The 26,886-nt window shown below is 36.9% G+C and overlaps 1 protein-coding gene across 1 annotated transcript in view; it reads right to left on the bottom strand.

The window, feature by feature from the left end:
- The window catches only part of ABI3BP (ABI family member 3 binding protein), a 166,177-nt gene that overhangs the window by 58,677 nt on the left and 80,614 nt on the right, over positions 1-26,886 (bottom strand). The window contains 16 exon segments of the mRNA XM_056329210.1: positions 1,909-1,977; positions 6,763-6,843; positions 8,069-8,134; positions 9,386-9,460; positions 10,011-10,085; positions 10,935-11,009; positions 11,919-11,993; positions 13,017-13,106; positions 14,782-14,847; positions 15,229-15,294; positions 16,338-16,400; positions 16,827-16,892; positions 21,759-21,833; positions 22,363-22,428; positions 24,191-24,265; positions 25,687-25,743. Of these exon segments, the coding sequence (XP_056185185.1) occupies positions 1,909-1,977; positions 6,763-6,843; positions 8,069-8,134; positions 9,386-9,460; positions 10,011-10,085; positions 10,935-11,009; positions 11,919-11,993; positions 13,017-13,106; positions 14,782-14,847; positions 15,229-15,294; positions 16,338-16,400; positions 16,827-16,892; positions 21,759-21,833; positions 22,363-22,428; positions 24,191-24,265; positions 25,687-25,743 (1,140 nt within the window).

The following is a 26,886-nucleotide window of genomic DNA, read 5'->3' as shown; positions in this document are numbered from 1 at the left end:
CTATACATACTCACTTCTCTCCCAAGCACTCTTACACATGTATTTTAAAATGGGATTTACAATAAATAAAACCACAAAAATTTGTTTGCAATTGATGCTTTTAATACTACAGTATTTCTTACACTTCTATTACCATTCACAGTATGATACAGCCTGGTATTAATATCGTTGCAAATAAGGAAAAAAAGCCAAAACGACAAGAATTAACTTCTTTCTGTCAACAACGGCCAAATACTGTACAGAAAACTTAAACTAGTTATGCTCACTACATATCCCTGGTATGCTATGACTTTGCCATTTAAATAATCAATTACCTTCAGAATTCAAATTTTAAATCTTTTTCTACAAAACATTTCTTTTTTCAGGTTGCCTTCAAAAATCAGTGAGTTCTTAGAAAACTTCAGATATTCAGAATAAAATTGTTCGGTCTGCAAATTGTTTTCTGAAGCAATTTCATTTCTCTTTCTATAAATATTATCCCAGAATGATGCATGACTTCCTTCTCCCCTCCTCCAGGAAAAAAAAGTTGAAGATGTTCACATTTTTACTTTCCGCACTAAAAGCAAGCCTCCAAGTACACAATCTCAAAAGAAGTACTCTATCAGATTTCACTTGTGTTTCAGTCTTAGCACATGATTTGGGCTTCAAGCGTGTGGGCTGTGATTTTGGATACCAGAAAAAACTTGGTTTGTAAAAACCAGTATTTAAACTGAAAGTAAATGGTGTCCCACAGAAGAATCACATTCACATTCAGCAATGAAGAAATGAAGTCTAGGAAATGACCTTCAGTTTGTATCAAGGAATAGAGAGGAAAAAATGTTGCTGTGGGTTTATGCATGAGGTATTATTGGATATGGACAAAACAAGCAGACAGAGCCTTTGAAGAAAGAGGTAATCAAAGAGCTGGGTGTTCCTTTGCAGCAAAATTAGCTTCTAAGAGTTTAGCCAAAAGCAAAAGAAGAGAGAGCTAAGAAATAATGCTAAGTAAACACTGTTACCCAATGTTGATCTTGACAAATCAAGGTAATTAGAAGAATTTTGAGAGTACTTTATGAAGCAGGACTTAGTGCAGTTGGAAACAGTGAATCTAAGTGATTTGTTGCTTATTAACCAGAACAAACTTACTCTATTTAGTAAAATAATTTAACCACAGACTTAAAGCCATCCTCATCCAGTAAAGCAGCTGACTTCATCCAGGTTTTAGAGTAAAGCTATACCTCTGAAAACATCTTGAGGTGCTTCTCAGAATACAATCCACACAGTAAATGCAATAAGTGACTCAAATCTTTCTTTGAATTAGATGTAACATTTCAAGGCTTACTGCAAAGGACACCTTTGGTTTTAGTATACAGTTATACCTATTAAACACATCACTAAACATACATTCCCATACTAAAAAAGCTAACTAGTTTATACAAACTTTCCTCCTCACTAATACTAGAATATTTTTTCCTTTCTTAAACTGAACATTTTCATGGAATAATTGAAAAGATCCAATATTTTCCACAAATTTGAGAAATTATCAAGCAATACTTGGTTATGTGCACCAAAGAACTCCTCCTTCTGCAGAAATGGTTCAGCAGTTTGTAGTTTTAAATGTGATTTTTAGATTATTTATCTTTAGTTTTATAGTTATTATTGCAATAGTTCTTATTATTCTTATTCTTTCTTCTAATATAATTGAAGTTTCTAATCAGATAGCTTTGAAGTGGTATACTGCCTTTTAGAAGATACTATCTCCATGCTAGGAACATGGAGCAATAACAAAGCACCAAGACTGTATTTCCATTTGCTGGGTTTGGACCACAGATGAATAAGCAAGAAGCCTGGAGGAAACAGTGTTCTCAACTGCACATGTTATCAGATCAGCAGAAAGAAGAATGACTGAAGGTGGTTTGTAATCATTACCCTCCGCAGTCTTTGGATGTTCGTATGTGTAGGGAGTCCTAGTAGTGACTGACACCGGAATGGTTGCTGCTGGAATAAAGAGAATTTTCTTGAAAGAAATACAGGTGTATCTGTCTCTGTTTCTCAACTTCTGGTATTACTAGGCTGCTCTTGCTTCCCAGTTGAAACCCACAACCTCTCTACTATTCAGATGGAAACACTGAGTAAGTAATAATTGTACTGAATACTCTTAAGCAACAGTAACTACCCTGTGTGGCTTCTGCTGCTCTTTGAAAATAAAAGGTGCATTTATGCTACAGGAACACTGTAGCTGGCAAAGGAGTGTGCTCAGTCTTCACCTTCCTGTTTTCCTGACAGTATTTTTTCCTCTTTATGGCTGTAGACCACTGAAAAAAAGACAACTCCAGAGAAACCTGTTTTCTTCAGTAAATCTTTCTATTAATTTTTCCGAGTTTCTTCCACAGTGATGCAAAAGTTAGACGTGAAAGATTTTAGGTGTAAATAATTGCAAACTCAAAGAAAGTAAGGCTGAAGATCCCAGTATGTTATCTAGTGTTACAGCACATTAGATAATAGAGTTAAAAAGCTTCCCACCTCTATCTAGAGTAATTAAGTTTGAAAGAACTCCAAAGACTCTGGAAAATATAAACACCTTTGAAGACAAAGTTGGTAGAACTCTTTAGTATTAGCATGACTTTACAACTTCCATTTTCAATCTTAAATACATCTCCAATCATTAAGTAAGCAACATGCTTATCCAAACCTTCAAACTTTACTTTGCTTGTTTACTCTGCTTTGACTCTTGTCAGCCTATGGTTTATTACCTATACTTCCTGGTGCTGTCTCTCTCTTTATCGTGATATAGATTTTAATCAGGAAAGAAAAAACGATTAATTAATATTGTACAGTGTGCCTCAGACTTTACTTTTGGACATACTGACAAATTGTCATGTTGAAATGCACAAACATTTTAAGACGCACAAGTACACTGATTTTGAGGAATTTACCATAGTACTTTTAAATGAAATAAAACCTGAGACCCAAAACTCTGCCAGTTTAGATACAAAATCACTTTATTAATTTAAAGGTCTCTATTTCCTTGCATGAAGGTTTATGATGAGGGAATTATATTTGGGGGGGGGATCGTGTTTAAGTTTGAAAGACTGAATAAAGAAACTGACGTATCTCATGCAAATTTTAAATCTTCCCTCATTTATTTAATGGCATTTGCTATAGTTAATAATTGATGTATTTGACACTGTTGCACCTACTCTAAGAAAACAAAATACTCCAAAATGTGTTCAGGATAAATAATTCAGGCAATTAAGTAAACTGGTTGCCCAGAGAGGTTGTGGAGTCCCAGTCCCTGCAGATACTGAAGGGACAGTCTGGGCAGGGCTCTAGGTGGCCCTGCTGGAGCAGGGGGCTGGACCAGATGAGCTCCAGAGGTCCCTCCCAACCTCATCTCTTCGGTGATTTTGTGAAAGGACATAGCAATTACCCAGCACTGTCATAGGCTATTCTGGATGCAAAAAGGCTTCAGGTTTTGAAGAAGCAGCTTTATTGGGAACTGAAAAGTTGGAAAAAAAATCTGACAACGAGCAACGATTAAGTTTTCCTATGTTGTCTGGGAATCAGATCTTTAAACTAACAGTTGCTGAGTAGGTAAATCTCTCCTCTGGACAGTTCCCTTTAAAGCCAAGTCATTTAAAATGGTAATGCATGAAGTGGCTCACATGAAGTGACAGCCCTGTTCTTTTTAAAAAGAAAAAAAGCTCAAATCCAACCCAACCAGTGCCATCAGTCCCTGCTCCCAGGGCTCTGGTACTAGGTGGGGTCAAAAGGTGAACAATGAGAATACACATAAGCAACTATGGAAAAATCCTTCACTAGTCTGATCTCTGTTCTTTGCCAAGTTCTCTGAAGTGTCGCATCTGGAAGTGCTGCTCTGTCCTGACAAAGATCAGCAGGGAATTCTTACCTATCTAACAACTGGAGACTTTTTCTACACATGGCAGCAGCGAGTACTGCATAACGTACCCATCCTCAGCACTACACTCTGCGCTAAATCCAGAGAGGGAAACCCAGTAACAGGCATACTAACCTACACGTTAGGTACTCTGCACATTCTTCCAGAACTAACCTGGGACCATATATACATTGTAGCCTGTTTTTCTGATGATCTTGAATCACTCCAATCTGTCTTTTATTTTTAATTTCTTTGGTTTTTTTTCAAACAAAATTAAACATTGTCATCCTCCTCCCAATCCTGAAAGTCTCTGGTAATGGTTTATTTTCAGGTTATTTAAAAGAAGCTCATTAATAGATGTATAATTCACATTTGATGTAGATTTTCTAGACAAAAAGGTAGAGCTGGGAGATGAATTTCTTGGGATGATGACAAGAGGAGAATAAGATTGGGAGGAAATAAAACGCCTTTCATTTCCTCTGACCTTTGTGAAAACATAGCATCTAAATAAAACTCCCAGACAGTATAGGAGGACTGACACAAAAGTTACTCTCAATATTATTTAACAATTTATCAGATGATTAGGTTGTAGGCACTGAGCAACCAGGTAAGCTGAGGCTGTGAAGGACAGAAAATAGAGCCATGCACCAAGTTATCAGGCAGTTTCCACGGGCCGAGAAGGCATGGTCCTTGGTACACTGTGCTTCAGTAGATCATGTTTAGAAGTGCTTCCACGACCCTCACAGTCCTGGTAACGGAGATAAGACTGTAAAAGGAACAACTACACGTATGCACCAATCTAACACTATGCTATCTTAACTTCAGTACTGTACTGAGATTATGGAAATCTACAAATAGTAAGAACTAGCATTCTGTACTAGAGGCACAAGAGTGCAAATTTATAATGCATCTACAGGGGCTCAACAGAGTTTTGTTATAAAGAGCTGTTCTTACACTTTTCTGGAAAGAAAATGTTGCAGTGCCATTGGATGCACAGTAGAAAATTCATTAGCATTTCCTTTCCTGAAAAAAGGAAACTTCGTATGTTTAGAGAATGCTAACAACAGTACAAGTGAGTGCAATGGCTGGACATGATCACACTGGCAGCAAGAACTTTTTTTTCATGCAGGCAACAGAATAAAATACCTAATACCAAGAAAAAGAATGAAGCTGCAAACTTTCACTTGAATGTACAGTTGGTTGGTTGGAAACACTGAAAACTGTTTATAACTTTGGGAGTTTTTAAAATTAAGTTTATTCTCCACTCCAAAAAGAGAAATACTTTACCAGAAACAGTACAGAAGTCTTACTAACAATGAGAGTCAAATTAAACTTCCAGGAATTCTGTTTGACCCAAAGTGGGTCATTAGTAAGTCAGTGATCCAGTATCAACACGGCACATATTCCTCATTATTTTGATTTGTTGTTAAGGAAAGGTGACAACCACTGTCATGACACAAGTTTCTCATTTAAGCTGAATTTCCAGATGACGCTGGAATACAGAGGGGATCCTGCTCTTTGGCCAGCTTGCCACCTACCTAAAAGCCAGGTTATTCCCATGCACTGTATAGTTTGTGCCTCACATAATAATTCCTGAGCAAGAATATCACCATTTGTCCCATCAGAACAAATGCCAAATTCACAAACACCTACTTACAGCAAGATCATTACAAGCTTAATTATGATTAAAAAAAGTTTCTTAGGATTCCATCTGATGGATCAGTGAAAACACTAACAGGGAGAGGACAAACAAGAGGCACGCACACACATACGGAATCTTGTAGTTTTCTTTGTAGTTATATAAAACCCTGTTATATAGCTATAACATCAATATAGTGTTTATCTTGACAGTCCAAGGGTGTAAAAGAATTTTATGTAAGTTTCCAAATGAGTTGTTTTTATATCTGCTGTTTAAAAAAAACCCTGAAACCCAACCACAAACGAAAACCATGCAGGATTCAGATCTGTATTCAGACACTGGCATCTACAGCAGAGAGAAATGTGATAATTCTAGTAATAAAATACTGGATAACCTACACTAAAAATATTGTAGGAGCTGTAATCACCATGAAAGACTAATTATGTGCACTCTTTTGAGAAAATTCCAAGTCATAATTATAATTTAATTAACAACTTTCACAAGGAGTTATTTGGTCTCAGACAGCAATTATTTTTATGAGCAAAAAAATAAACCAGATAATCTGGAAAGAATTTAATAATACTGCCTGATCTCTTCCAAGATTAAGTAATATATTCTTAAAATGTACAATTATGCAATTTTAAGCTTTCTAACTTCATTACAAACCATGTAACACCAGTAATAACTTTGTAACTATATTCCCTTATTCTTCGGGTCCAGAAAATGCCACTTACCTTTTATTTTGACATATATCATAGACTAAATCTAACCCTGGTGTGAAGGTGCAATTTCCTTTGCCATCATAAAATAGGCCTTCACTACATTCCAGAGCAGAATTTCACTCATTTCCTGTTTCAGGTAAGTCTACATATGCATTAATGATCATTGAATCAACACAAACCCTATGGTTCTAGGCACGATGCTATAACCATCAGCAAAGCTGGAGAATTTGCATTTTCTGAACCCTGCACTGAACTAAGTTGGAAAACTTGTTATTTTGAAATGAAAAGCAGGAAAAAAATGCTTCAATGCCAGGCCATGCAACTTGTTGGTTTGGGATATAAAAATTAAGTTTTTTTGCTTTGCTTCAAATTCTTTTGGTTCAATTATTTCTCATAGAGCACAGCTCCCCTCAGTGTCCATTTTTCTGATAATGAATGCTGAGCTTCACATAGAATACATTTAAACTAACATATAATACTTAAGTGATACGTTAAAAAATATGTTTGCTGTGGAAGTTAGTTACCAGGTTTAGTTCGTGGCTTTTTGGGTCTGGCAGCTGGTCTAGGTTTAGATGCAGAAGGTATGAGTTTTGCTTCTTTAGGAGCTGAAAGAAATATACTGGATTATAAGGTTATCTTTTCTACTGTATCACATAAAAATCACATTCTTCAAGCCCAAAATGAAGCAACAAATGGCTACTGGGAACAAACGCAAATGGCAAAATCAGATTTGCTAAGAAGCCTTGTCAAAAATCTTGACATCACTACCCCAGCAAAATCTCTGCTTGTTCTTCCCTGGAAAAGTCAGTAATTAGATTTAAAATATGTAATTGTAGCTTACAATCACATCAAGATGTTCCTCTCATTAAGTCAGAAAATTAATTTTTGCAAGTGGAAAAATAATAATTCTGTTAATTCTTTTGAAATGCAGGTTGATTTTAAACTATCAATAGACGTATGTAGACCAAATATGCAAAGACGTCCTCGATTTTCAACACTGTAAAGAAATTCAATGCTGTAAAGGAATAAATAATAAAAAAGGGAACTGCTTCATATCTGTAGTCACTGAATTCTGTTAATAAAAAAGAAGTAGCATCATCTAAATGGTAAAAATTAAGAGCAACCATCCTAGAAACTTTCTTCCCCACAAATGTGCATGGGTTGAAACTGTAATTAGCTAAATATGACTGTTAATCTGACAATCTGAAAGCAAGTTTCAGGTAGTATAGTCAGTAATTTTGTTCATGTTTATAAAGCACTGCTATGAAACTGCTTTCTACGAAAAAGTTTCGTAACAATAGATACAGTGGAAGAGCAAATGACATTTACCAAAAGAACAGAGCAGAATCAGACATATGAAATGACCGAAGGTGTTTTTCAAGCCGAAGTGACATTCAGAAGGATTCAAAAAAGAACAGTAGAATTAACACATTCACCTTGTGCCACAGGAATCCTTCACTGAGAGTTAATTAGGACTAACATTCAAAATACCAACCTTGCACTTGGTCTTTCAATTTTATTTCCAGTGGCTTTCTGATGATTTTTACATGTAAAGGTGCTGCTGTAGAAAAACTCCCAACAAAATGGAAGACAATTCTGATCCCCAAAATTTTACTACACTATAGAAACAGTAAAACTGTATGAAAAAAACTCAAGTTGCTTTTTCTCCCAAGTTTAGAAAAAGCTGTTTCTGAATGCTTATTTCCTAACTTTTTTCCTGTCTCAGAGAAATGGATTAAATACAGTAAAAGCTATGAGATAAAGTAACAGAGTACAAACTGCTGCTTGGACTGCAGAGGAATGACCAACAGCTACAGAAACATGTATTACCTAGCGTTGCTTTTGGTTGTTCAACAGTCTGAGAAGTTTTAGGCTCCAGAACTGGTGGTTTAGGGGCTAGAAGAGAAAAATTCAGGTGTAATTGAATAGATCAGTAGATGTATCAGCAGTAAGCCAAAAGTGTATCATTCCAGTAGTTCAGGAGGTTGGTCTGTTTGATTTTAAATAGACTAGGTAAGCATGCAGCTAAGTCCTACTCTTATGCATAACACCCTATACTCCTTTAAGTTTTGTTTCCTATAGAACTACAGCCTGTATGCTCATGGCTATGTGTGGAAGTTTGCTTCTAAGGCTCCTTCCCCATATTTATATTCTCAGGACATTTTGAATCCATTATTTGATTCAATCCACAGCTACATTTCTTTTGTTACGGGGGAATAGTGAGAAAGGACAGATGAAGGCTCTGACTGAAGAAAAGATTGCTGTCCATAACAAATACCAGAGCATCTATACTGAAGGGGAAATGCCTAAAAATGTTGCTGAAAATCTTAAATCAGAGCCTGTAGTCAATTGTAAGACATCAAAGGCAACTCCTGTATTTTACTGACCTGCTATAAGATACGAGAACAGAAACATTTTAGTGCTCTAGTAATGCACACCATAATATTTATTGGTCCAGTACCCAAATCACTAAAGGAGACAAATACATCTCCCTTAATCCAAAATCAGAAGAAAATGAGTTCAGACATCTATTTTTTGATCAAAAAAGCAGAAAATAAAAAAAGACATGACATGATGATAATGCTCCCATGCTCAAAGAATGAATTTCACATGTATATGAAAGTTTCCCCTTGTACCTTGAGAAAGCTCTCCTACTTACACTAAAATGGCAATCCTTTCCATTGAGCTCCCTGCAGGAAGACTTACTGATCACACAAGTAGCAATTTACTTTGAATCAACAAACTATTGTGGCTAGCAAAGATGTCACCTTTGCCATAGTACATTTGTGTGAAAGTGGGAGATGGAGACTGGCAAAGGAAATTATAGAAATAATAATCATATATATTGTTTATGTAAGTGATAGAAAAAAACCAAACCTGTGCCATCTAGAAGAAGGTTTTTTCCTTTCCAGTCCTTCAAAAAGGTTACAGAACTAGTTTATATTTTTATCACTGGACCCAAACGCATGAAACTGATGTGCTTAACTCTTATTCCTTTTGTTAGGCAACATCAAATGTCCGATTTTAGAACGATGAGTTAGTCAAGACACTTATGTATTGCATAGCTCCTGTCCTCTTTAGCAAGTTTTGCTTTTAGTGAACATCTCTCTCTGCATACCAGCTTATAAAAATGGTGTGCACAATTACCCGGTTTCGCATGCTGTACTTCTGGGGTAGCAGACGGTTTCAGTTTAGAAGGAATAATTGGTATTTCTTTTGGAGCTGAAAGAAAGAGCTCAGTTTGCAATCAAAAAAGCTTAACAAGGGTTTCCCACAACAATCAGTGATGTCACAAATTTATAATGAAGAAAAGACAACTTAGTATGAAATGCCAAAGCTATCTGGTGAAATCAGTTTAAAGTGTGGAATGGTGATTATATTGAAATGCTGTGCATTGATCAGAAATAGATTTTATGTCTCCAAAACAATTAAAACGTCCAGTATGAAAGCTCTTCATATCAGAGAGTAAGATAGCACATGCGTGTGCATGAGAGTAAAAGAGAGAGACAGAACACTAACAAAAGGATGATGGTGTTTTTCATGCAGGTGGCAAGTTTTACTTCTCTGAGGACAGTAAAACCATTCTGAACTATGTTCTCATACAGAGATATATCAAGAAGAATCAGTCTAATGACAATGGAAGAACAAGACTCTATAACCAGGAAAAAAAATGATTATGCGTGTGAAATGATATGCTAGAAGAAATGAATTGATATGTGATGAAGAGCTCAAAACAAACACAGAGTTTTTCACTGGTTGAAAACAACATTACCTAATGTTACCCTTGGCCATTGAAAAGGACGAGTAGTTTTAGTTGTAAAAGATTCCACAATGGATTCACTTCTTGCTGTTGGAAGGAATGGTGACACAGTCATAAGAGAGCAAGGACCTAATGGAAGAAACTCTTCCTTCATAAGCAAAACCAAATTTGTTTTTACAAGAACAAATACTTTACTAATGCTTGGACACTTATCAGTTTAGTATGCATTAGACAGAAATTCAATCTTTTGAACTGCACAGAGCTTCAGTGACTATAAATCATGGTGTTTGTAATGGGCAGAAATTCTCAGTGTTCATTTTCTCCTGCCTTCACTGCAACTGGTCTGGATCTCAACGACTGTGAGGTAAGATTTTAAGTTGAGCATTTGAAAATTTGGTCCACTACTTAAGGGAGAAGGTATGGTGTAAAATGTAGGGATTTAACAAAGAGGTCATGTTGAACAACCAAATAGTCAGACATTAAAACCATAAGAAATTTGGAGTAGAAAGCTGACAACTGATCCAACTACAGCTTTAGTCCAAAAGCGCTGAGTGTCTATAACTGTTAACCAACTTCATGCTGTTAAGGATACACTCCCCTTAATATATTAAACAAAGCTACAGCAGCAGAAAGCAGCTTTCAGCATACATCACAGTGTTTTCAACAGCACTACTTGACAATAAATACTGTTTTCTCCATTATCTGTGTGGCACATTTTTCAAAATACTGAAGGAGAGTCACCTGACTATGAGTTGCCATATGCAGTGGAAGTGTGAGAAAGCACCAATTTCAACCATTAACATCTAAATTCAAAATTCAGGTGTTAGGCTCCAATCCAAATGTGCACAGAAAGCAAAGATTAACAGTGTACACATTTCAGTGAGTTTTAGAGTGTGGTTTAGGCTCCTGAATTAAGATCTAGGTAGATTATTGTACCTGGTACAGCATCTGCTATTTCAGGCTTACTAGGTGTCACAGGGCTTGAAAGAACAGGCTGAATACCACTGAAAGCTACAGAGAAAAGAAGTCATAGTATCTATAATTATTAATTCTACACAAAACTTTTTTGGTTTTATAAGAACAAAGAAAAAATGTTATAGGTTATAACATACCTAATTTGCAATGCAGAGGTCCACCCACAATAAGCATGCCTTACCTTGACAACGGAGCAGTGCTGGTTTAGAGTGGGAGATGAAGCCAGTGCTTAAAATGACAACTAAAACTAAAGTGTTGGCCAACAAAAGCTATTATTACTTTAGATAGCACGGTCTATGTAGTTTGAAGCAACCCCGAAAATAAAAAGATAAAAGAACTTCTAACACCATGGTTGTGAGCATAAAGCACTCCAAAAAAGGAGAAAAAATATAATCTAAAAACCCTAAAAAATACTGCAAACATATTTCTGTAAGAAAGACTATCTTAATTCTTAAATATGTACACATATAAAACAAGGTTAAAATAAATTAAAAAAAATATCACTGAACAGCAAGAAATAAGAAAAAGATTCCTATGCTGGTATAAACAATATAGACTATATAAATGTCTGTATCCCTCTGAGAGCAGAACAGTTAAGCTTGAAAGAAAAAAACAAGCAATTTTAAGACTCTTATTAAGCTTTATGCATTATTGTTATTACTATTATTATTAAACTAAGATTACCTCATTTTATACCTCCAAATAGCCCTAGTAGCTTTTTGAGAGACAAACGTAAGAATACAAACATGCTCAGGTGAGTTTCTCAGTAGTAAGCACAAACTGTCATGTAAAAAAGGGTACTTTGTCTGCCTATGCTGACAATCATGACTCAAGCAGAAGACACGTATGGCAGATGAACAAAGTATCTGGGATGAAAAGCATTTCCAAAATTGCTTTCAAAACACCTAAAGTGGTTTAGCTGAAAAACCAATGCATTGCTGTTACCCATAGTTGTTGTTAGCACATGAGGTGTTCTGGAAAGTGGAGGCATAGATTTTTCCAGGTCAGCTGAACTTGCAACTGCAGAAAAACGTAAATAACCCTGAGAGATTCATATTGGTGCAGAAATGGGGGTGGGGGTGCGTGGATATCAGAAAAATTAAGATTGCTTTATACTGCTTTGCAAGATGCCAATATCACTATAATACAACATCACGAGATTTCCAACTTGAAATGAACAAAACCTCACAGTTTTGAACAAGTCACACATGCCTGAGACACCCTGGCAGAACCTGTGGTCCCCCTAAAAGCAGACTTATCAACAGCATTCAATTGAGCTGCGCACATGCAGCATCAAACCCCCTGTGCCTTTCACTTCACCTGCACCTGTAGTAAGAGACCTACATACTTAAAACATATGCTAATATGAATTTCTGCAAAGAGGTATTACTACTGCCAACACTTTGCTTGTTTTGGTTTTACAGATGACAGTATTTTGAGTTATAGGTTTTAATATACTACACATCATGCAGTTTGTAATTTAAATTAAATTTTGATAGTTTATATAACTGACATAAGTTAACACAATCATTATGACATACTGAAGAGCCTGAAGATGAGGCAGAAAATTCAAAAAAATACTGTTGAAATATTGACTGGCAGATTTAGGATCATTTTCCTTCTCATCTCTTGCATATTCATACCTCTGATATGAATACAAATTTAATCTTCAACATCTATGATCCCTCGGTAAGAAAAGTTCCAAGCAGAAATGATAATATAAGTTAAAAAAATGCTTAGTAATCAAGAAAACTGCAAAATAACACGTATGGCATGACGAACAAAACATTGCCTAGGGTAAAATGTCCCAAAGAATACATACCTCTTTGCAACTGACACTGACTCCATCTAGCTAGTGATCCTCATATCTAATAGTTCTAAACTACCAAACCAATACCAATTCTTGTGGTTTTTCTATTTGATCCTCTACCACAGCATAACATTGTGTCGTTGTATGAGCCTAAATACCAAACACTGCAGACAAAAGCCCATTTCAGACAGCAGCAAGCAGAGGAAACAACCTGTAACTGTAACAACCTTGACCCATAACCAAAACCTAAGCCTCTATTTTTGATATTTCTGCAGATGCAGATGTTTGGGACAGGAAAGTAATATGATGAGAGTCCAGTGAAGCTGAAAAACAAAACAAAACAAAAAATTCTTTTTGGCATCATCTGAACCTATAGACTGAACAGGTTTCAACCTATTACTAAGGAACTATGGGCTTCAGAGAGGAAAAGGTCTCAAACGCACATAGAATGGATTTTCTACTGTAAATGTGTGAAGATCCACTAGTGATGCAAATGATGAAGAAGCTCTTGCAAGAAATACGAAGAAATATTCAAAGACATCTGACAATATGATGGAAAAATAAGAACATAAAAATTAACAAAAAAAAAAAGAGGTGAAAGGCAAAGAAAGACTTGCTTATGTCTTGCAGGACAAGACGTGACATACAAAAACTTGGTTTGAAAACACTATTTGAAATACAGGTAACAGAGGAGAGATGTACAGTACCTGATACACAGAAAGCATTTTCTTGCAAAAGAGAAGGTAGAAGGACCGCAAATAGATTAATATAGGCAAGAATTACAGCATTATTGGAGAAGACGCAGAACTACATGACACACAGTTGACAAAAATACAAGATTTCTCCAGTGCCATAAAAACACATTTCAGAATTAAGTTTCAACCTCTTAGACTGAGACACCAAGAAACACGGCCAGCCCATCTGGTAACCTACGATTCAACTGCATCTCAATGGGAAGGATATGTCAATATGGTCATTACACTTCAACTCGCACTCAGCTTCACGTCTGTGGGTTTGCCAGCCTGTTCACATAAAGCTTTTGATACCTCATGGGCCAAAAAATACTCCCAGGCTGCAGAACTGGTCTTGTACACCTCCCAGTGTGCAAGACGCTATCGCCACGAGCATCGCCACCCATTGTCGTCACGGGCCATATCCAATGCCATAAGCAAACACAGCCTTTCACGTACGGCCATGCCATCTCTACGCTTGCACTTCACCCCAGTCTAGGCCCAAGAAAAATAACAGTTCAGCTAAAAGCTCAGCATATCTTGGGACAATTCCCATCTTGCAATGTTACCGGATCTGCAAGAAACAGCTTTACCAGATCAGGTCGGCAGCACGGCCAAGCACCAAAGGCTGCCGGTGCTTGAACTTTGAAGAAACGTGCTGAGGTTCACCAGAAGCTGAAAAGAGGCATCGTTCTTAAAACCCTAACGTGACCTCAAAAGCAGCAGTAGAGCAGAGCAGGGCACTCCCTCTTCCAGGTGACGGCAATGTAAAGGTGTGGGCAGATGACAACCAGCCACCTTGAGAGTCAGCGGTGAAGCAACCAAGGGCTGCACCCTTCGACCAGGGAACTTTGGCGGGCAGCTCAACCGCGGTGCCAGCCCCCTGCACCAGCCCCACTCAGCCCAGATGCAATTTGCCTCCTAAGAATGCTGTCGTACCTGAGTGTGCCAGAGAAAGGAAGACCCGCTACCAAAACACAAAGCAGCAGGGGAATGGCAGCTGAAGGCAAAGTGCAAGAGTGCACCCCCTGCACAAGCCATCCCTCAGTCCCTGCAGAAAATGCCCATCAGCAATGGAAAAAGCATGGGACCGAACAGCAGAATCACAGAGCAAGCGCGGCAAGTGCTTTGGCAAGCAAGCTGCACCAACAGTTCTTCATACTCTCCATGGAAGATGACAAGGATGCCAGGTGGTTTGGGGTGGGAGGCGTGACGGGGAGCAACAGAGAAAGGGGGAAATGGAAAAAGAAAGGCTTTTTCTAGTTACCCGTCAGGGTTTTCTGGGTTGCCAGTGAGGAAGGAGTGGTGGACTTCAGCCTTGGTCTTCGAGTAGCTAAGATCAAACACAAAACCCACCTTCAGGTCCTCAGAGGGGCTATTGTTGCATGACTTGCATCAAGAGAGAGCTACAAACAAGGAGACGCGGCCCTGCTTGGGGCAGGCTTCCACGCCACAGCATCACCCCCATAGCAGCATGACACTACCTCGCAGCTGGCATAGGCAGCCCAAGGTAACAGAGGACACCTAGAAGTGGAACCCCAAAAAAGGCAGCAGAAAGCTTGCAGATGGAGCAATTCCTGACAACGAGCTGAAAGGGACCAGCTGCGGTGTGGATCACCTTTGAGGACACCAAAAACGTCTGAACAGGCTCATGGCTGCAGAGAAAAGCGTTGCCAAAGCCATCAGCATAGGAAGGGGATCACTGGCTATTTACCCATCACAGTCCTTGTGGTTCCCGGTGAAGCAGGGGAGGCGGATTCCAGGTCCAGTCTCTGGGCTGCTACAGACACACACGGAAATAACCTTGAGATGCCCTCACGGTCTCGCCGCAGCAGCACAAGCATCACTGATTCACAACACCCCAAAACTCTGCATTTAGGGCAACACACCCCTGCTCCTGGCAATAGCTCCTGACTCAGCGATCAAATCGGCAGCCAACTCTCTTGCCGTGGTTGAAACTAACACAATATTCTTAGAAATTCAGTAGCTAAATGCCTCTCCATCAGCAGAAAAATGGCTATATGTCTACTTCACCAAAACACTCCTTACATTTCCTTGAAAGATGCCCCAAAAGCAGTTGTTGCAAACTGAACATGGGAGCCAAGAGGCACACCTTTGTATTCAGAATTCAAGATGACAGGTGGTGGTTACATCTCATGCAAGCAACTACAAATACTAAATAGGTCCTTTTTCCAGAATTAAGGAATAAATCGCACATTACCATATTGGTATTCAGTCATAACTCCAAGTCTTTTTAGAAGTTCAATAATTTTTTTGCAAAAAGCTATTTTCTTATTGTTGTTACTACTCTTATTTTTACAAAGAACCAACTACAGAATGCCTCACCATTCCCCATGACATCTGAAAATTCCCATTCCTCCTTTAGGTTAGTCTCTAAGCCAATAAGCACATGCCTATTCATTAAGTTTGAACATAAGTGCTTAACAAAAGGGGAAAAACGCATTGATGTCCTGTAAGGCATATATGAGACCTCTATACCACAGCATTTTTACTAAGAAGTAAAATTATGTTTCTGTCATATTGGAATATTTCATTCTAGAATTTTCAAAATAAAACCCACATCTAGAGACACATAGGCATTGCGTGACAAATTCTTTTTGCCAGCTGTCCCTGCAAAAAGTGATTTTTCAAGTGATGGAAAAAAGCATAGGCTCAAATGCCAGAATCATGTCATTAGTATGGCAAGTGTTTTCGCAAGCCAAAATGCATTAACAAACATAGGTATTGCTCAAAGCAGATGAAAATTATGTCAAGTGATGCCAGGGGAAAAGAAAAAAAAAAAAAAGAAAACATCATATTTACCCTCCACTGTGCGTTGGCTTGCAAGGTAAGGAGAAGTAGATTTCAGCTTTGGTCTCTGAGTAACTAAGACAAAACCAGAAAACTGCCTTCAGATATTACAGATGAAGAGGTTTTTTTCAAAGCAATGTCAGTACAGGCTTTTAAATGAATGAAGCCCATATTACATTCAGCTTTTTGATATAAATATTTGCATTCATTACAATATTATCATGTTTTCAAATCAGGGTGGCCTACTTGAGTTGTGCTGAATAGAAACAGTTAACCTTTTAGTGAACTAGTCCTACAGAGTGGAAAATTGCAACGAGGGATTAAGAAGTTTAACAATTAAGTATCTCCTTGTTATCATTTATATAAATGACTGACCACCTCACTAACACATCTGGCATTGCCATTAACAGGAAAAAAAGAATCAAAAGGTTTTGACTAAATTTTATTTTCTTATTTAAGTTTTGCCATAATGATATAAAATATGATGGAATCATTGTTTACCCATCACTGTCCTCATGGTTTCCAGAGAAGGAAAAGATGTGGGTCCCAGAACTGGTCTTGGGAGAGCTAAGATCAGAGATGGAAACTATCTTGAGATGTTACGGCACTCTCTCTAATGCATATGAACGCATCACTTTAATCACATCCAAATAAATCAGCATTTAAATTGTGGTTTCTTAGATACACTTTTCCTAGCAAATAAATCATACATCAATTTTTTGTCACTTTGTATTATCAAAAGAAACCGAACACTGCTCCTAGGAGACAATAATGGCATTCGTGATGTTCTAAAGCTGCCTTTTAACTGCAGTAAATGACAGATTCCCAAGCCCCATTTTCTAGCATCAAACCAATATTTTCAAACCATAAATTGAGAACTAGTCAATGAATGTGTAGGCAGAACTTCAGCCTTCAAAGATACTGTCAACTTTTGGAAATTACCACCTTATATTTAATCTGAAAAACAATTAACTAGCTCTAATTACTATATTCTTCACCACACTTAAAAATTTGAACTTTGGGGCTAAAATATATGTCTGGAAAAAAAGGAAAGAATAGCTTCTCTGCAGAAAAATGCATACAGGTGAACTTAATTAGAACTTCCATCAAGATATGAGCCAAATACTAGAAGAAAAACTTGTGATTTCTTAAACAAAATCTTTAAGAACCTCTAATGGAACAGCATTTCCTTGATTTACAGGAGTAAGTTTTCATTCTGAAGAGGTATGAAATACTTCAAACAGACAGAATCGCATATCCACAGTTAGAAAAGGATGGGCTAAAAGAAGAGTCACATTCATGTTCCAGGAATTAGTGAACAGATATGCAAACAACAGTGAAATGCAAAGATTGTGATAAAAATCCCTTTACTTGTATAAGAATGTTATTGGGAAGAAAGAAGCATAAAGCAAATTTTTAACTCAAGTAGAAGATACATCTAATTGTAGGTACCTCAGAAAATGAACAGAATTTTGAAACTGCCATCACACTTGCAAGAACACCTTACAGGAAAAGTGGAAAAAGCACAAATTTGATGGACCAAAGAGAAAATTTGAAACAGAATTCTCATTCTGAAATAACTGTTAGACTTCTCCAGTCTAAGCAAACAAAATCCTTCAACAATGCAATACAAGTTTGTAGACTTGACTGACAAGGGAATGGATTGAAGGTTTCAGAAATTTCTCACTTTCAAGGATCCATTTGAATACATTCTACTTTGTGGCTCTGGGCTATTTACCATCCTCTCCATTTTCATTTCGTTTGCTGAAAAATGGGAATAACAAGAGTTCCACAAATATGTTTGGAGCTTTACTATCACTGAGTTGAAGAACTTCTAAATACAGCAGTGAAGATGGCAAATATAAAACAGAGTACCTGCTTGTTAGTGTACAGGGGAATACTATAGAACATTTGCAGATATCTATAGAGGTCTGCAGTAGAAGACAAGGTTCAGAGTATACCAAAAGAAGAAAAGGAGAGTTCCAGTGTTCAGCATTAGATTTGTCCTATAGAGGAAGAAAAAATAGTAAAGTAACTGGCTTGTTTCTTTAGGATACATGCAGAAGACCAACAAACCTTTGTTTGGTCCCCAGATAAACATATATTTCTTTTTCTCCTAGACATATCTGGACTACCAGCTCTTGAGCTATTTAAAAAATAAACTGGACTTGGGTCTGCAATGCCCACTGTGCTATCATTCATCTCCCCAATTAGAATTTTGTCACTACAGCACAGCTTAAAGAGTTCTGACAAGAAAGATGCCTTAAATACCAATAACCACAAAACTTCACTATAGTAATAACAAAGTAAATACAAAATAAAAAGAAGTATAACTTGAAGTAATATAGTAGTTATCTGTATCAGGACACTCTGCATATAACAGAGAAGTTCAGGTTTATTTATGAGCCTCACAGGCACAGAAGTACCCAGGACATTATACTGTAAAATTCTATTATATTAAGTAATATACAATTGGTCAGTGGCAATTATGGATAATAGTACCAATTAGTATTGCAAAAGTGAACTATGAATGAAAAAAAAAAAAAAGCCATAATCCAGCATTGTAAACATTATATACACTGCCTTAAACAAAAATAGTACCTGATGCAGAATTTTTATCTTGCAGTTGTCCTTATCTCCAAAGTAAAGAAAACTAACCCAACATTTCATCAGAAGCACACTGGGAACTCCTCTGATAATTCCTCACTGTCAAGAACCCTCAGTTTGCAAGAAATGCCATTACCAGATTGGACTGGTGGTATTTCTGGGACTCCAGGTGCTTTAGAAATGAATCGTGAAACTACTGGTGTTGCACTAAGAGCTCAGAAGAAAATCTGGATTTTAAATGCTGAGGAATCTCACTGCTGGGTAGCACAACACACTACCCAGCACAAGTAACTGCAAACACAAGCAAGATACTGAACACTTAAAAGTCCTCTCTGTATCACGTGAATAAGGAGAAAGATATGCAGCCCAATAGTGTAGCAACAGGATCCAATATCTGATGTTAGACAGAACTCCTAAGAATCTTCCCTTACATTTCATGGAATTTAAATTACACCAACAAGAAAATGAAATTGTCACAATTTGCTACAAAAGACTGGTCCTTTAGTACTTTGTACCAAAAATGCTTTCTAGCTGCTGATCAAGAAGTGACTGACACAACTCTTTAACAGGCTTGCCATTTAGACTTAGAAGCAAACACGTTTGCAGCAGCAAAAAGGAAGTAGGTGGCAATGTGATGAAAACTAAAATGGAATCCCTCACTGCCTCTACATCACTGTTCGTTTAGCTTCCAAAAGGGATGAGATGTACACCTGAGGACTAGCCCCCTGTGTAGCTAAATCAGATATGAAAGTCATCTTGAAATAGGCAGTCTCTGCACAAGTGATAGTACTGTGGTTTTAAAGGAAAAAAGGAAGTCCAGATTGAAAGCATTGTTCATTACCTAAATAACCACATTAGTGTTTTGGGTCATGTAGCTCTGTGGAGTACAATAAATGTGAAGTCATTAATCAGTCTTCAAGGAATGAAGAGGAATTCAAACAGGCTTGAAGAACTTTGGAAAGTAAACATTTGCTAAAAAAACCCTAACGTGACCAACTAAGCAACAGATTTTTAGAAAAGATCATTAAGATCACTAAGAGACCCACTCCAAGGAAAATAACGTGTAAGCAAGTATTTCACTGCAGTCCTTGTGTGGCTGGACTTCCTCACCTTCCTTTAGTTGAAAGATTCTTCTATTCACCCCCTTTTCTCCCCCTTCCTCCCTTCCCCAACACACACTAAAACCACTAAAACTAAACCCCAGAATTCCTTAGGTTATGCCAAGGAAGTCCTTTAAATACAAACAACTGCATATGCTAATGGTCCCGTTGCATATGAAGCCTATGCCTAGAGTATGTTAAGTAAACATTATAATCATTTTTAAACACATTTTTAATGCTATTTCAAACCTGGGACTTATCTTTGCATGGAAATGTTAATGTTGAATTCCAGACTAGATCAGGCATGATCTTCTCCATTCTCCCACACATTTTAAGTGTTGGGAAATTGACGCCTCTGGTTTGAAAAGAGTGCAGTGTAACTTTCTTTATAGGCAAAGCATGTAGAATAAAGTATTGAACTTGGATGTGCTATTGTATCGATATACAGAAAGCCATTACTGAAACTTTCTGTTAAGGCACTTGATTGTAAGTTATTGCTCAGTGTGGAAGATGCATTAATGATAAATATTGATTAATACCTCTGAACAATAACTGAATAAAACTTAACTCATCTCCATTTCTTGATTTTAAGAATGTTTAGTTGGAATCTGCAAGCTTTGCCGTTAACCTGCAATTACAAGCAGTTGGACAGCTACTAAAAGTTTCCTGTCAAATACCCACTTAGTCCACTTTTTACTGCGAGCAAGTTCTGGCAACAATCTCAAATAGATTTTGGATGGAATTGTCATTGTTGAAAGGAAATGAAATATTTCTTCATGCAGGGACAGTAAAAGAAGCAGAGCCTTGAGCACTGATAAAACTGCATTTGTTCAGTGTCATTTTGTAAGGTATGGTAAGTTACAGCTTATTTTCTGAACAGAGGAAGTAGAAAAATCCTAAAGAAGGCATGGAAGAACAGGAAAACTATACGCTTTAGATTATTATATATTAACAATCCAAACACTTTAAGTGTCAAGAAAATAGCATCATCCAAACAGTTTAATTTTATTGGAGTCTGGTATAACAGGTTTCCAGGGTGTTGAAAGCATCACATCTACACATCTACGGAAGCACAACCTCAAGATCAATTTGTTGCAAATATTTTCTTTAATTACAATACGGTGCAGTTCAGTTTAAAAAGCTGTACTGAAACAATACAGCATAAGTATTCTTTTTTTTTCTGTTAGCTTTGGACCTATGCTGTCGTACTTACTGGCAGCAAAATGTCTAGCTTAAATAACTGTTTTAAATATATTCAAATAAAAGAACTTAAGGGTCCATTCTCCGCTATTTTGAAGACTACATATTTATTGCTATTGATCCTGTTATTTCTATGTGACTTACTCAACACTTTCAACCATTATAACAGTTTCATTCAGGAATTTAAACAAAACTTATATTAGCTTTCACTTACTTATCTGCAGTACTGCAACTTAAAAAGGGAACACTACCATATGTAATCAGACATGCCAAAGGCTATTATGATAAGCACAGCAATACAGATTTGTGAATATATTAGGCATGTAGGCAAAAATTAGAAGAAAGTATTTACTGTTTTAGAGCACCATAAAAAAATTGCTAAGCTAGTCTGGTATTTGAGAGAGCAAATTAATTGTAAGAGTCCTATAGTTACTCTGATTCATGTTAAACTTAACTAAAAATATACCAAAACTATGATGAAGTCGCTGTGAGAATTTCTATTTAAAATCATGTTTTCAAGTATTACCAGGTACAGATGATGGCATTTCTTGGATGCCAGGTGTTTCAGATCTTGAGGAAATGTGCTGCTTTTCATCAAAAGCTGAAAGAAAATTGGGAGTTAAAATGAGAACTGACTTCAGAGCCAGTATTTGGACAGCAGCTGTTGGGCAGTTCATGACAACACCGATGGGAGATAAGCAAGATGGCAGCAGCTTTAGAGATCAGCTGTGAAATGAGGTTCATGTAACACAAACGCTGAAGCTGTTGTGAAATCAAGTCGGGTCAATTCTGGTATCTCATGCTAGGTAGAATTCTTCTCACTGATCTTTTTGTTTAAGTACCTATTCTTTGAAATAAAATTGCAACTGCTGGAAAAAAATTGAAGGCAACATATGCTAGCAGAGTTCTTTTTGTAGCTCTTTACTTAGTCAGTGTGGCAAACTACTTTTCAGCTTTGATTATACAGAAATGGCTGAGTTGGTGGAGGGGAGTGAGCGGAAGAAGAGAGAAAAAAGCCTAACATCAAGTAGTCTTCAAAGCAATGTGTTTGGTTGAATCTTAGCACTGTCCGCAGCCAATGGAAGTGGTGGCAAGGGATGGAAAAGCTAATGGAATTATATGCTCTTTACCCATCATGCTCCCTCCGGTTTTCATGAAGGGATGAGGTGTGAATTTCAGGCCAGGTCCCTGGGTAGCTAAGATCAAATATGAAAACAATCTTAAAACAGTGAGTGAGATCAGTCTTTAGATAAGGTGATCTATGGCCCTTTATTAGCAGGTCCAAAAGATCTAAACTTATTCTAGATTTCTTGTATACGCACTTCAAACTGATATTTGTGGTAGCCTACTCCATTCTTTGCCTTGTGAGGTTTGGCATTTTTTTTGGATACATAACTAATTTTGAGGCATTTACTACCAGGCCAGCTGTCCACATCTGGCTTTAAAATTCTATCCAAAAGCAACAGCTCACAGCAAACTCCTCCTCCCCTACGCTTTAGTTCGGATGTCCCAGATAAGTCTTTTAAATAAGGAGCTGCAAATGCTTAATGTTATTTTGATATAGCACACAAGTTGGAAAACATATACCTCTGGCATGGAAAAAAGCCTGTAGATGACCTCTGACCTCTGTAGATGATCTCTTTAGGCAAAGGCACAGAGTAAATTAATACCTCAAACTACGAGAAACATTGTTTTGCCTGCACACAAAAGCTCAGTGCTAAGCATCAAAGTTATAAACTAAGTGATAAAATTTCTAAACACACCTGATGCAATGTGGGATACATACTAAATCCAGCTAGCCTGTACTTTTAGAAGTCATGTGGGAATGGTTTACTGCATAACAAAAGCACGTGGTATCAACCTGAAGGAGTATCACAGAATCAGTGAAGTACAGTGTAACAGGTTGGAAGGGGCATCAGTATGCTAGATGTTGAAAAAAAATTCCATCTAACGAACATTCACAGTGCAAACAACCTGAAACAGCATGAAATTGTATACAATTTTCAGCTGTAGAAAGAAAGCATTTCATTCACAGAGAGACAGGAAAATTGTCAGACTCATGACTATTATTAATCTGACCACACTATGTACGTGTTCTGTAAAATTGAACTGTTGAGGCTTTAGAGTTTATTGTAACACCTGAAATAACAGAGGCTGAAGAGTAAGTTTTCACAACCAGAAGCCAGTAAAAGAAAATACATTTGTGCTGAGAAATTATCATATTAAACATTTAGAAGACATCATAATAATTTACCCAGTTCCACTTTACTCAAGTCAAATGTAACAGGTTGCAAAGGCATTTTCACTGTTACTGTAAAAAAACCAAACCAAAAAAATACCACATTCAGCTTGAACCTGTCAAATCACCCTTTATCACAATAAATATTTCTGCCATCATAATTTTGAAGGAAAAGATTTTAGGGCAACTGCACTGTAGAAATGGAGTATTATGAGTGACAAAGTTCTGTTATTTATTTATTTATTTCTTCAGAATAACTATCCACTGGTGGCTGCTGGTGGTTACACTGATTTCAGGGAATCTGTTGATATGGTGCTTTTGCAAAATCAGGACAGCTGAATCATAGCAGGGCTAAACAGCAATGTAAATCAGTAATTATCCTATGAGGAAATTTATGTTTGACTAAAGTACAAATAAACAATGATAATCCAAGTCATCTCTATTCTTAAAACTTCCAAGAAAATGATAATTTGTGTGTAATTAAATGATAAAAAAAAAGATATAACTGTAACACTCTGCTATTCTGTGTCATGATAATCCTAAAAGCACACTATTTCAATGTCTTTATCCCAAATGCAGCAATACACCACCTTCTTCCTCTAATAATATTAACCCCAAGGTAAAGAAATGTAAATTAACAATACAACCAAAAGTATGAGTACATTTCATGTGAGAATTCCTAACTCTAATAAAATTACATTTTCAAGAAATGTCATTACCAGATTCTGTTGATTGCATTTCTGGAATAGCAAATGTTGTGGATCCTGAAGAAATAGGTTGTGTTTCATCAGAAGCTGAAAAGAGAATCTGAGTTTTTAAAGTTGTGGTGGCATCAAAGCCACTAAAATACCACAGTACCTAGCTGGCAGAAGCTGTTCTGTAAAAGGAAACAATGAAAAAGAAAAAAAAAATCAAGACAGTAAATGGCCTGAGAGTCAGCTATAGGATGACTGACATAAAAACCAAGCCTCTTATGGTATGGATATAACATGAGTAGGGTCAGGGTGGTATTCCCTACCTATTACACTTTCAAGTCACAGAATTTGTATCCTTTTGAAAAGCTTAGGTAGTGAATATTTTGAATAAAAACTTAACCTACATGAAAATGCTCACATTAATATACAAATATGTTCTTCAGATATTCAGTCTGAGCAGATTACTTTCTACTTGCTAATAATAATAAATAGTTGACATGAAAGTATGGCACAAGGAACCTGAGAGAGTCACTTTGTTTAAAGATAACGACTTCTGGTCTTCCCACAGTCCAGCACAGTGACGACGAAGTGGAAACTATAATGCAACTATGCACTATTTACCTATCGCTATACATCCGGTTACGCAATCAGAGAGATGTTGATCAAATCTGGTCTCTGGGAAGCTAACAAAAGAGATACTGAAGCAGTCTTCACACAGGTGGTATCAAAACACTTTCCTCAACACAGTCAACAAATTTGATTTTGCCAAGGGATTGGATTTTCTCAACAACTGCCACAAAGTTTTTGATATAAACAGGATTATTGAGAAAGACCAGCCTTGGCAGAAAATTACTTAAAAACATCTTTTTGTTTTTATGACCATATTTGAATGAAACACAAATGCAAAAAAAAAAAATATATATCAGATTCTATCAGATCACTAAGACCACCATTTCCATTAGAAAATTTACACAACTGGCATGAAAGAAACATGCTCTATTTCTATGGGCAGTGATATATGAAAAAGTGAAGAGTAGGTGCTCTTGATGTTAAGAACACTCATGATTCATTGAAAGACAGTAAGAAATCTAAATAGCCCAACCCTTTACATCAAGAGAGAATGCTGTGGTAGTTCTGAGAGAACATGTCACAGAGAGCAGTAAAGTCACACCTCACTAGCTGCTAAAAGTTTTCCTTCTAATGAAGATGGTTTGATTTGACTGAAATGACCTTGGATAAAAGAGAGTCTGCAACTTTAAATGGAAACAAAAATACTGCATTGACACAGAGGCAAGATAACTGTCAGTACCACCCACGGAGTATTAACGCAGCTGCATCATGTTTGTGTCCAGTGTGAATTCTGCAACAGATAAAAGCTAAGGCTTTTCTAAATATATCTGCAATGAGAAAGTAGAACACTGACCACAGTTCAACAATTAAGACTAAGGAAAACAAGAACAGTGTATGTATGTTGTATTAAACTAATCTCCAGATGACAAAAGATGTTAATGATCGTTTACCCAATTCCACTTCACTGCTGTCAGATGTAACAGGTTTGAAAGGCACTTGAATAGGTACTGTAATAGAGAAATATGTCATTGTCATGTGTTAGGATTTTAGAGCACATTGCCTCTTACAAATAGATTGCTAACAAATTCACTTTGTCTGTAGCTATGTTTACTAAGCTGCACTTAACCAATACAGCAACAAATACAAGAAGCTGTCCATTTATAAGTTTTAGAATCATAAAATTGAAAAAATTATCAGCACTGAGCTGGAACGTGTAACTTAAAAGAACCAAAAACTTATACAGCTGTCTTACACTGAAGACTTCAATGTCTGATACACCCCTGTTCTGTACTTTGGGCAGTTACTCATTCCTGCACACAGTGGATAACCAACCAAATGGATTTCAGAGCAACTCAGCCACCTGTTCTACCAATACACCAACAAAATAAGAGTACGAAAGCGCAAATGAGTAGCAAACACAGACCTGAATTAATTTTACATTATTTGAGGCTTTTATTCTACTTTAAACATCCTGACCAAGGAAATATAGCCTTACTATTCTCAAAGCACTTTTCAGTTCATACCACTTAGCACTTTTGAACCCGTGCACTTAAAATTAAGGACCAAATCCTTCCAGAGACTCCTAATATTGTGTCTGTATGTTTAGCAAATGTGGAGTACCCACAGTCTTATGTTTTCATGTAATCTGTGCATGTTCAACAATTTACAAATAAAGATATTTCAATCAGGCCATAAGACATGCATCTTTTGACACACAAGCATTGTATAGCACTTACGTAAGTCTATTCAAAAAGAATAATGCTCACTGCTCTTACAATACTGAACACCACTTGTAAACATATCAAGAAGAGATGAAGAATAGCTTAAACTAATTTTTGACTCAGAAGCCAGCTTTGCACATGCTTGCTTTGTTTTCTCAGCATAGTATACTGCAGAATCAAGCCAACTAATTTTAAAGTTGGTCCCCAGAAAAAGAATGATATTTAATATAATAATGTAATAAAATATGACTTGCTTCAATCATCCTAGTGTGAACAGAAACACAGATGGGACCCCCACAGCAACCCTCTTTTTTTTATGACTACATTCTGGGTAAAATCTCATGCTGAAATACAAAAGCACATATTCTGCCTACAAAACTATGTTTTCCATAAATATATGGGGAGAAATAAATGTAAGTTATTAGCAGA

The sequence above is a fragment of the Falco biarmicus genome, chromosome 2, assembly GCF_023638135.1.
Source record: "Falco biarmicus isolate bFalBia1 chromosome 2, bFalBia1.pri, whole genome shotgun sequence".
Lineage (NCBI taxonomy): Eukaryota > Metazoa > Chordata > Aves > Falconiformes > Falconidae > Falco > Falco biarmicus.
This window is presented reverse-complemented; position numbering and strand designations above follow the sequence as displayed.